The sequence below is a fragment of the Rhinolophus sinicus genome, chromosome 5 (assembly GCF_057876585.1).
Source record: "Rhinolophus sinicus isolate RSI-liver-muscle chromosome 5, RSI-T2T, whole genome shotgun sequence".
Classification (NCBI taxonomy): domain Eukaryota; kingdom Metazoa; phylum Chordata; class Mammalia; order Chiroptera; family Rhinolophidae; genus Rhinolophus; species Rhinolophus sinicus.
In genome coordinates, this window is record NC_142505.1 from 29941524 (window position 1) to 29953989 (window position 12466).

The following is a 12466-nucleotide window of genomic DNA, read 5'->3' on the forward strand; positions in this document are numbered from 1 at the left end:
CGTGATGGCTCTCGCGTTCAAACTGAAATCTCCTCAAAGGCCTCCAGTGAGGCGATGTGGCTGTTGCATGCACCCTCCCTTTGGCAGAACACCCCATTCACTTGGTTCCCTTCATTTTGTTTGCCTCACAGGTCCAGGAGGCTGCGAGTAGAGGCCTGAAGTTTGTCGGTGTCATACCTCAGTACCACTGCCCCGTGAACTCAGCAGGCAGCAGTTCCCTGGTGGATACCAGAGATGTGAGAAAGGAGCCTGGCAGGGATGGGGACCACGAAAACCCCGGCACTCCAAAAGGAGTAGACGGAAGCCCAGAGCCAAGCCAGGGCCCAACAGGGGAGCCACCCACTGCCGAGCAACACAGCTTGTCCTTGGAAGAAGGGAATGGTGCAGAATTTTCACCCCTCGGGGTGAGCAAGACTGTGGATGGACCGGATGGTGACCCATCAGAAACGCATGAGAAACCACTCTCGGGAAGTAAGTATGTCAGCACACGGACTTTTGACCCCTTGAAGAGAGGCTTTCAGCTTTTCAGTAATCCCCATGGCATTTTAGAAAAAAGAAATGGAATTAGAGTATAGAGATAGCAGTCCATCAAACCGGGGAAACGTCATCAAGCCGTTTTCTGGGCCCCCTGACTGTTTACGTAGTGAAGCTGTGACTTCCGGGGAGAACAGAACCACGTAAAATTGACTTACAGTGGTTCTAAAATGTCATGTTTGAAGTGGATTCTAGGACGTGAGTTGTTTCATCCCCCATGCTCTTACACTGCCCTTGAACTACCCTGCTATAACACAGGAAGTGTAAACGTGCCGGCACCAATGCAGAACATACACGCCACTTTGGGTTTGCTTATTTTGAATATCTGCCTAAAGAAAGAAATCAAGAAAGCCGGTGGAGGACAAATTGTGCAGGAAATTGGTGATTCAACTCACTAGGCTGTAAACAGCCCGATTTCAGGGAGTTTCCGTAGTTGACAGATCGGCACCATGGAGAGAACACTCTGCCAGGGAGAGACCACCAATATGCGAATCCTCTTAATTACATTATAAGGGCCATCAGAGCATGTGCTTTAGGTTGGGGATTTCAAATAACACAACGGTGACGATAGCCAACATGTCTTAATACTTCCAGTGTACCAGGCCCGGTGCCAATAAACATTTTATAAGACTGAGCTCTTAATTCTCCCAAAAGCCCTTCGATTTGGGTGAGCTGTAGTATCCTTACCCATTTTACAGCTGAGAAAACTGAGATTTAGAGAGTAAATCTTTGCCCAGGCTGGAAATTGGCAGATCTTGCATGTGAGCCCAGGGAGGCGTAACCACCATCCCACTTCACCTCTCTACTTGGTCTTTCCTGTGTAATACACTAATAGACTATCAAGATTTCCTGAGGCCCTCACTTTACAGGGAGTGACATTTCTCTTTATCTCCCCATAATTCCCTTTCCTCTTCTTTCTCTGGGAAATCTAACATCCAGTCATTTCCTGAGAGCCAGGTACTTACGTGGCCCCTTCTAGTCTTTGGAACGTGAACAAGTAACAAGACTGACAGGAGGAGACCCCTAGGCCTTCGGAGACTTTTCTCTTTAGCCATTCTAGATCAGCTCCCTGATTAATGTTATTATTGATTTACTAATCCTTGAAATTAGCTTTAAATAAATGAAGAATAGTTCATGCTTTGAGAACAGAAAAGAAGGTGAAATTGTTTTTTTTGTTCTTATTGCTGTTGTTATGTCAATACTTCCTGAAAAGAAAATTGTGAGATGGTTCATTCTGGGGACTTATTTGCGAAGTTGATTTAGAGGAAGAGATTGGTGCTGCCTCGGTTTTGGAATATATTAGGATTACTGTTTACTCGAGGCCTGGATCCTACATAAGTATGTACTGAAGTAGGTCTCTTCATTGTAGGGTTTTCCACTGTTTGAGGTAGACTTCTGCTTCCTCCAGAGTAGCCGAGAGCACACTTCGACCCTGTGTGTGCCTCCTAATGAATGTCCACGCCTTAGTCCAGAAACCTCCATCTGCCTAATGTTGTTGGGTTGAGTGTGTATGCTTTGAGTCCTTAGAAGGAAGCTGGGTCCCCTTAGAGCCCTTCTTTGCAGTCCAGGAGGCTGAGGGGGTAAGGGTTCAGGCAGCCATTGCCCCTCCAGGAGAAAGGGGCAGGAGTTGTGGAGAGGTAGGAAGCACAGTGGTTAAGCACCCAGGCTCCACTTATACTCATCTGCCGCCTTCCAGCGAGGCAGTCCTGGGCAGGCCCCCTTCTGTGCCTCAGTGTCTTACCCTGTAAAATAGGGATAGAACAACAGTTTCTTCGTGAACGGTTAAATGGGATGTGCATTTAAAGCACTCAGCACTGCTTGAGTCCTAAGTGTGAGCTGTTATTATTGGGGTACAGGTTCAGTGGTCCTGACCTTTGATTTCCACCTCTGCATGGAGCCCTGGCTTTGAGAAAGGAGGCAGTTAATGCTGAATTTCCCCTCGGGAGTTTTCAGATATGTCCTGTTCCAGAGTCTACTTTTGTCCAAGATTCCTTCCAGACTTCCTGCCTCCTGTGGTTAACCCCACGGAGAATTAATTAGGGAGATTTGTCCTAGGACCTGCCTTCCCCCAGGTGCCTTCTGTTGCCCTGTGGCTGTTCACCTCTCTCACTGAAAGACTCCCCCTGAACACGCAGAGACCCTGAACATACAAGTCTTGGCCTGTGTCTCATTTCCTCAAGTCCCTATTACCTACTAGAAAACTGGTTCCTGCTAGGGAATATGGGTTAGTGTGTGTCTGGAGTGGTCAACCCAACAGTAGATGGGCATTTCAGCTGTGGAGGGTGTTATAGCCCCTCCCCCCTCCCCCCAGGGTGTGCAGCTGTCTGTCTATTGTCTACCCATGAGGCTGTCCCTTATCTGTCTGCTTAGGAGACCATTGGTCTCTGAAATTTAGGTAGCTCACTGTTATCCTTTTTTGCACTTTTTGTGAAATACATGACCCTTTGGATTTTTTTTTAATCAGTAAATGAATGCACAGGGGTTCCTGGTCCCATGCATGGCTTTGTGGGGGATGGGCAGACAGCACTCATGATGATGGTAACCCTCTAAGTGAACTCTTCTAAGTTCTTATGTGTCATCTTGATTGCATCTCACAACAGCTTTATGACAGAAGATGCTGTTATTATGCCCATTTCACAGATAAGGAAAGTCACCCGCCATGCCTTCATATAGTGCAATTTTATCTCATAATGTGAGCATTCAGCCTCCCTGCAGACCATGTCCAAGGACCCTGTTCGCATTGGTCATGGCACTCCTCTGACCACAGCCGCCCTCCTGATCCTTTTCCTGGGAAGTCTTGTCTCTCTGTGCACCATCACCCTACCCCCCACAAGCGCCCCCCCTACCCTAAGCTTCCCCTCCCTGCTGCTTGCTCAGCTTTCAGCTTGCCTTTCTCTCAGGGCCCCCTAAGGAGGGTGAAGTGTTTTTACTCCTCTTTCTGCCAGGTGGGCTTAAATAGGCAATCATAGCAAGACAATTAAAAAAAGTCCAGAGGGAGTCTCCCTCCTTCCCCTTCTTTCTGCTCATTTAATTTATTTCCTTTATAGGAGGCCTAGGGGAGCCAGTCCAGGCTGCGACTGCTCACGTAGGGCTTGCCCGTGAATTCTCCATCCAGAAGCAGGGCAGGTTACTGCCTCCCCATCCCCGCGGGCTCCTGGGAACAGAGGCTCTGGTCCATAGGTTATACTGCTCCCCTTGCCCACGCAGGTCCCTGGGAGGATCATCATGTGTTTTTCTTCGTGCTCATTGACTTTTATTTCTAGTCCAGGGGAATTTCCTATTGGTTTGATGGCCTTGCTGTGCAGAGATCACCTGAGCAGGCGCAGACCCAGCCCAGTGCCTTGCCCCAGGATGCTTCCTTTCTCTCACTTGCCCCCACCTCATGGCAAACACACAAACACCACCAGCAGCTCTGCTCAGAAGAGCATGAACGCCTCCCCCCCAACCTTGTGAGGCATTTCTGTCTGTGGGGAGCATGTTTTCTTCATTTGTAATAAGCAGGCTGAGCAGGGAAGGCCAGTGCAGGAAAGGTCAGAAGGCGTCGACGGATGTCCACCTGTCACTTCTCTCCTGGCCTCCATCGTTCCTGATTTGTCCTTCCCTCAGTGTCGCTGTTGCTGCAACTTCCAGTCACAGAAACAAGGAGGCCAGACAGGCTCTTACAAATTCAAATTGTTTCACTGTCGCAGAAATAATAATAAAATGTCTTTCAAGCACTGCCCTTCCTACCCTGCGCCTACTCATTTAAAATACTTAGAAATGCCAGCCAGAAACCCAAGCCAGTGATCTCAATGGTGTTTTTCGGCTGAGGGGATTTTAGTCAGTAGGCCTCCTTGGCAGGCAGCTCATTGTGTGGGGAGAGAGAGGAGGTGCCCTCCTGAGTCTGGCTTTTCTGATACGTGGCCCCCTTCCCTCACTGGGCCCCCAGGATAGTTATACCCTGTGGTTCTGCCTCCTCACAAATCTGCCACGTGCCACCGTCTTTCTGGCCTTTCACTCAGTCCATTAACAAACAGGTATTGAACTCCCACCCATGGTCATCAGCTCCTGCTTTCTGTACACTGAAGAAATTAGCCTCTTGTTAGACTTGGGAAACAGCCCAGAGTTTGGGGTTTAAAAGACTCTTGGCGTTGCCACTTACCAGCTTGTGATTTCTGGGGGATCCACTTAAGCCTTCTGGGCATGGAACCGATGTTCCTCCTGTGGAGATTGGGGGAGTCACATGAGATGATGAAGGTGAAAGGCTCTTGAAAATGCAGTGCGCATGCCTATGGCTGCTGTCATCCTGACGAGGGGATTCCCGTGGAGTACCGTGCTGTGCGTGCAGCAGTTTCCACACTTTGCCCTGGCAAACAGGCCTCAGCCAAGCCCAGAGTTCCCTGCTATTAGTACCTGAGCCTGATGGAAACCTAAAGCAGCCTCCTCCCAGAGTCAGGCATCTGGAAAGGCCCAAGGCTCTCTGCCCTCTCTTCCCACCATGGTGCCTACAGCCCTGCCTTCCAGATGCAAAGCTTTCTGCTCAGTTCCCCCTGCCCATGGCCTCAGCAGACCTTAGTCCCAGTTCACTCTAGCTACCAGGCCAAGTCTGATTCCCGCTTGTTCCTTCCCACCCAGCCCCCTTCTCTCTCAGTCTAGCCTTTGGAGCCCCATGATTTAAGCCAGACTCTAAACCCTCTCTTCCCTCCAGCCTGGAGGTCTCCAGGAACACTAGGACCTCCTACTACCTGCAAGTCACAGGCTCTCCAGGGGGTCCTTACTTGCAGACAGACTGCAGACTTCCAACCCATGCCTGCGACTTTACTGCTTGGTACGAGCCTCAGAACTAGGTATCTGCCTCGTTCCGTCCTGCTCCTGAGGAGCTTAGCAAGGCCAGAGTGGACTTGGCTCTTAGGTTGGCAGCACCCAGCAGGTCCCACGCCCCCTCTTCCTCCCCTAGCTTCCTGCACTTGTCTGGCTTAGGTCAATTCAACAAACATATGTGCATCACCTATCATATTACAAGGACTTTTCTGGACACAAGGGATCTGAATGGCACTAAGCAAGGCCCCCAGTGTCAGGGAGAAAGAGAAAGACAGCAAGACAGAAATAGAAATACAAGACAGTCGTGAGGCTTCTTGGGTGCCCCGCCAGTCCAGCTCTTCAGTCATTCTCGGAACATTCTCAGAAACAATGCCTTCCCCCCTCCTTTGGGACTTTCTGTCCCATGTCTGGAAAAACATTTCAGCTAGGGTCATGACAGAGTCACAGAGCAGCTGAGAAAATTTAAACAAACTTGGGGCTTCTTTCTGGAATCTCTGGTGCCTGCTCATGTAAGGATGTGTCTTGGAGCATCAGAATATTAAAACATCAAAGGGCATCATTCTGGGACATTTTCTCTTGGCTGGTGTTCATGTGAATAGAAAGAGGATCCTGGCCAAGGAGAGAGTGGGACAGAGTTTACTAGAGGGTCACGCATCTGAAATCATATTTCTCCTAATATTTCATTGCTACTAGTAATGCTTTGGAGGCTCTTGATTCCAACAGCATTTCCCTTCTTTCCTGAAAAATTTACGTCTGTCTCTAGTTTCGATCCACCACCGTGGGGAGGACCCAGGCGGGAAAGCTGGTGGCACTGTAGCACCACACAGCTATGTTGTCTGACTGACCCTATCTTCCATTCATCCCAGCCTGGCACTCTCACTTCTCCCTTTGGCCTTCCCCTTTTTCTGTTCCATTACGCATTTGGGAAAGTCGTGTTTTTGTCTTGCTGTGTGAGTGGGGAATCCTTCTGTGTGATCAAGTGTTGTCATATATTTTTTGGACGTTGGCCACTTCTGAATTCCGCACTCACTCCTCCTGTGTAGAGGCTGTGTTTTCTTTTTAATTTGTTGCACTTGGCTATAGCCCACTATGGTGAATGGTGCTCTAACCTGCCCCCCTCCTTGGGGTCACCTGAGAACAGCTTTCTCAGCCTTTGCCTGCAGGTGTCCCCTGGAATGGGAACATGCCTGGTAGGCCCAGGTGCCCCAGGGAATTAATGCCTCGGGATGGCCCTCAGTTCATGAGGAAACAGGCCCTGGCTTCCTTGCCCCTGGGGAAAGCAACCTGAGGTGTGTTCTCTACAACGTCTCAGGTCCCCAGGGGGACTGAGCCCAAACTGCCATGGCAGTAACCCACTCATTAATACACGCTTCATTGGCTTTCATCTCTTCCCCATTTCTCACCCCTACTCCCTCACTCTGTTCCCTGGGCTCACTTCCCAAATAAACTATTTGCACCCAAAAGCTTACAGGATCTGCTTTTGAAGAAAGCCAAATGAAGTCAGGGTCTCACTAAAGCACTGTTCATCCTCTTGCCTTTGTAGCTATGGCTTTTATTTGAACCCCTGGCACCTAGGACTAGAAAATACCTGATTATCTAGTTCACATTCTATGCTCCCACCTCAGCTCCCAGCCATTGCTTGATTCCCCTCCATTATAAACCTTTCTTTGCATGACTCCATTCCTCAAGTGTGCATTTGAAACTCACAAAATAGTCTAATGATTGCCAGCTCCCTGCACCGAGCCCTGATTTCTCATGTGAAAGCATTTACTAACTGGAGATGGCTTCCTGAGTCAGACAAGTGGACGGAGAAAGGTAATTTGGGGTAGGGACGATCAGTAGGCCAGAGTTGGTGTTCAAAATCCAGGTGACCACTTGTGAAGATGGGCACCTTCCTTTCCTAATTGGTTCCAGCCAATGGATCACTTGAAATGACCCTCTTGGTAGCTTAACTCTTGCTGATGACAAAGGCTCACGGCCCAGCATTGCTCCCCTGGGATCTCTGTTGATGCTTGCCCAGATGGGGCTGTGAAAAGACTTCCTTTGTCCAGAATACAATTCCTATGTGAGATAATTTTAGATGTTACATGGATTGACATATTTGGTGTTAATGTGCCTCATCATTCCCTCCTGTTTATAGCAAGTGGTAGCTGTTTCCTTTATGGTCTGGAAGCAAAGTTTCCTTTTAAAATTCATTTATTTAAATAAAGGAAATTGAGTCCATTTAACTCAGCTAGTATTTGGATAGTGCCAAAATTATGAAGTACTGAAATACGGGGTACAGAATGTGGGTATAGGTCAGGTGTCTCCTGAAAGGAGTATGAATGTGCTTTGTCCCTTTTGCTAATGTCACCCGTTGTTTATGACCTTTAGAATATTTCTTTGAAAGAAGGGTGAGGACTTTCTTATGATTCAAATAGATATTTTTGGAAACCAAAGCATATTCCTGACTAGCCTGTGTAAGCAGTGCCTTTTTAAGCTGGGTGTACTCTGATTACTTGACTAAATGAGGAACACAAAAATAGACCTCCACACTTAGATTGAAATTCCAGGTATTTGTTCCTGGAGGCCAGTCCTGCTCACTCATGGCCGACAGCACATACAGCAGATATAGGTCGGTTGCTGGGTAGTAGCGAGTATTGATTTTTGAAGAACCAAGCCATAAATGAAGAAACAGAAAGTTCAGCGCCCGACTCCCAGTGCCTGTCTGGCTGGCTGAGCAGACCTACCACTCTAGGCAGGAACCCTCATTTACTGGAACATACTTATTTTTACATGTCAATGATGTATTTTTGATGTACTTGATTAAGTATTATGGGTTCGGCCCCAGGAAACACCACTGCAGTTTATAAAGGGTGAGTTCAGGGATGTACAAGGTTCCTGGAATTGCAGCAGTATTTTTGCTTTCATGTGCCTGTGTACATTTGCTATTTTTTAAAGACCAGCTCTTGCCCAAGTAGGTCTGCTTTTTCTTTCAAAACACCTTTCTATGAATTTCTAGAAATGTCTCCTCTGTCCTTCTCTCAAACACCAAACTGTACAAATTACTCCCAGATAACAGCTGTTCCTTGTAACAGCTAGATGACAGCCAGATTCAAAACCTAGGTCTCATACTTGAGGTTCAACCTTTGAAGCCCATGTCATTTTCACGGCACCCCAACTTACTAGGAATCAGGTTTCATTATTTGGCAACACTGCAACCTCACAGAGATTTTACCATTGAGATCAATTTTTCAGGCTCCTAAGAGATTCCACTCGACCCCGTGAGGCAGCTTGTTATCACTGTTTGAACTCTGCTCTCCCCACCCCCTTTACGAATTCCAACAGAAATGGAGATCTTCGCCCTTTTCAACAAACCCAAGAGCCATCAGGAGTGCCGGCAATACTACCCCGTCACCATTCCTCTTCGGGTCTCCACGAACGGCCAGACGGTGAGCGGTTTGGATGCCAATTGGCTGGAGCACATGAGCGACCACTTCCGGAAAGGAGGCGTGCTGGTGAATGCGGTCTTCTACCTTGGCCTGGTCAACGGTACGGAATTCACAGCCCTTGAGTGGCCCTAATGAACTCGGCTTCTCATTCTTGTTGTCTTAGAATCTGCTCCGTTCAGAAAGCATTGCAGCTAATAAACATGCTGCATTTGATTGCTAATGAACACATCTCGAGGAATTTTCCATAAAGCGCATCACCTGTGCTCTCTTAACCTGTCTGGGAGTCAGCCAGGTATCTTCTAAAATGATGGAGAAAGAGATGTGATTCTGTTTCATTGGTGGTGGCCTCAATCTACAGTGGTTGTAAAGGCCTTTACAAAGATGATTCCCAGTTTTGTTAATTACCCCCTGGGATCATGCCTCTCTGAAAGTGAAAATTGTTTGTAGACGCTATTATAGTTTGAAGTAGCAGTACCACACCTTGGAATTAACACCAGAGAAGTGAATTGAACACCCTGGTTCCTGTAAGCTCTGTGGGGACACACACCGGTCCTGGGTATCATGACACCCGGTCCTCCCTCCCCAGTAATGGGTTCTCCCTGGGGGTTTGCTGCATGGGGCAGCTCTATGGCTGTCAGCTTTCCGAAGGCAGAGAGAAACTACCCAAAGAGGGGAAATGTGTCAAGCAAAAAAAAAAGGTTTTCAGGTTAACACCAAGGCAAGTTAAGTCACTAGGGTACATTAAAGCTGGGAGGCAATTTGGAAAGTGGGACCAACATGGCAGCCTGTGTGGATCCTGGGGGCTACTAGTCTGTAGGATTCCTAGGTGAGAAAAATGTGACACCAGTTTCATTGATCCTATCAAAACCTGGCAGGGGAATCACATCAACAGCAGTGTCTTGGTTATTGAGCAGTTTTCTCTCTAAGGATTAGCAGAGTCAGGAACGGAGTTTGGATTCTATATTATTTGCAATCCTTGGAATGCTGGCAAACATCCTCAGAGGGAGACATCAGTCTTAATGCTGAATATGCATTCTGTAAATCATCCAAAGCCTTAGAACATTGGACAGCACAGACAGGTCTACACTTTGGATTTAGCAAGTCCCTTTGTTACTATCTAAATATCAGTGTCTAGTGTTAATGTGTTGATATAGTAGCAGCAGGCATTGTAATGTATCGTGGGCCACAACCACTTGTGGAATGGATGAATGACATAAGAAAGGTACCTGGCTCATTAATAATGCATCTCAAGCAGTACTGCCTGGTAGAACTTTCTGTGATGACTGCAGTGTTCTGGTTCTGTGCTGTCCAATATGGTAGCCACACACGGCTCCTGACCGATTAAAATGTGGCTCAGGTGACTGAGGCATTGAATTCTTAAATTTAATTAATTTTCATTCATTTAAATTTAAATGACTATTGTCGCTAGTGGCTAGTGTATTGGACAGTATAGTTCTGGAGTATACATTTCATTCATACAACTACTGAAGAGTTGATTTGGTTCCCTAGCAGCAAGGTCTGTAACCTCCCTCTATACAAGGAGGGCTTCCCTGGGTGCTTACAAAGTTCCTTGAAGCTAGATAATGTCACGGTCTATTTTGAGACGCACCATAAAACATCAATGGCATCAGCTTGGGGATAATGTTTACAGCCCTGATTCGTCAGCATTTGGGGAGGCCAGGGAGGAACTTTCACCTCCTGCTTCCTGCAGAGACACCCCATTTCCCATCTTGGATTGTGGCAGTATCAGCTCCTCTTATCTCCTCTTGGCGCCTATATAGTCACTGTGGTCATGCATAGTTTTAAATCTCTCCTGGGAAAGTGATGGGTAGTTGTACTAACTTCTCAAAGATGTGCAGGGAGGTGTTGGGGTAGCAGCTACACAGACAGCCACTGGTAATATTTCCCCCCTTTGGAGAACTGGAGCATCAAAAGGGAAATGTTCTCTTTGGCTACTGCCTAAGCATGTCACGGGCAAGCTGAACCCCAAGAGAGGTCACCTTGAAAGTTCACAATGCCATTTATTGTCTCTCTAGCCATTGTACTTGAGTAGTCAAGGTTCAGTCAATCCTCCACTTCTCCTTATCCCATTGTCTGATCTGGAGTCCCAAAACACAGATAATTTATACAGTTTTATGTTCAGATTTCACTCGCATCTTTGTGTTATATCCTCCCTTGGCTGTAGCTGCATTAATTCCAACCTTCCGGCCTTGAAGACAGAACATGAAATTTCCCCTGGCAAGTGCAGCTGTGACACTGCTGCACTGAGCCTGTGACATCTCCACAGCAAGGCTGCCCCCATCTAGAGCTCCACCATAGCTGCACGTCTCTGTCTCAGAGATGGCTGCAAAATTCTCAGAACAAAATTAATGTGGACCCACTCAAAATTCAAACATGGTTTCATCCTGTGTGTTTCTGCTGGAACGGAGAGTGCTTAATGGGTGGGGGCATTTCTGCTCTGGAAAAACCCAAGGTTTCCGTTGGCCAGGGATGAAATATGCATATGTTTTTTTTCCCAGAATTAAAAAAAAAAAAAAAAAAAAAAAAGCAAGCTAATCATAATTATAAAAGGAACCTATTTCTAAGAAGATAATTAGTGTCCTTAGAAATAAACCTGGCAGAGCGAGAAGCACATCTTTAAGCTGTTTGCCATCTGGAAAAGCACCAGTCTTGACTCTTAAATGGATATTTATACTCCAAAATATTTTCCACAGAGTCATAAAACTCCCATGAGAACTTTGTCCCATAACCAAGGTGATGTTTTAGCCTGAATTATCCAGTTGAGGCTCCAGCTTTTGTTTTCGAGTTTTTACTCAAGACATGGAAAGACTTGCATAGTCCTCAAGTTTGGGCTCCGGATTGATCTCCGGGGCTCCTTTCCTTAGAATGACCAGGTGTCTAAACTAAGGCCTGGATGAAAGGGAAGTATGCTGATGATAACACCACCTCGCAGGTACTATGAGCTGTTGCTAATCTAAGCCTCAAACATAGCAACTCATTTAATCCCCACAAAACAGTGAAGGAGGCACTTCTGTTATCCTTGTGTTACAGCTGTGGAATCTGAGGCAGAGAGCAATTAAGTCATTGTCAAGGTTACCAGCTCCTAAGTGGCAAGGAAGTGGTAGGAAGAAAGAACGGCGTGGGCAGGGAAAAGGGACGTGAGGAGGAGAGAAGAGAGGTGTCCATGTCGGTGAGAAGTTGAGGCCCCCAGCAGGGCCTTGGGTTGTCCTTGGGGAGGGAAGGGAGCTCCAGGGTCACCCTTAGGGAAATCATGGGACCTGGGTGGCCAGCCAGAAGAACGGACAGGCACACAGAAACACTCCAGCCACTGAGAAAAAGGCCAGAATCTACACTTCTAGAGGGTAGAAGAGGCTGGGAGGGCAGACCCTCTGCTGAAATGGCTGCTGAGAAGGAGTGGGCAGGGGGGCAGGGGTCACGGCGAGGGGGAACTGGCTGCCCACCATCTGAAGACCCACCCAGGAACCTGATTTACCACCAAGGGCCTCCAGGCCAGTGGAATCCCTGCGGCCAACAATGTTACCAATGCTGCCGCCGCCACCAGCTGTCCTTGCCCTGCCCTTGCCCTCCCTTTGTCCCCCTGGCCCTGTCCTTCCTCTGCATTTCTCTTGTTCTGCCCTCATCCTCTCCTTGTCCCCACCTCACTCTGCTCCCCTTGCCCTGCCCGTGGCCCTGTCCGGGCC

At 47.7% G+C, this 12466-nt stretch overlaps 1 protein-coding gene across 1 annotated transcript in view; it reads left to right on the forward strand.

Moving 5' to 3' along the window:
- RFTN1 (raftlin, lipid raft linker 1) overlaps window positions 1-12466 on the forward strand; it is a 186821-nt gene that overhangs the window by 126613 nt on the left and 47742 nt on the right. Inside the window, exons 5-6 of the mRNA XM_019726003.3 lie at window positions 132-471; window positions 8662-8865. Coding sequence (XP_019581562.3) covers window positions 132-471; window positions 8662-8865 — 544 coding nt within the window. The remainder of the gene's footprint in view (window positions 1-131; window positions 472-8661; window positions 8866-12466) is intronic.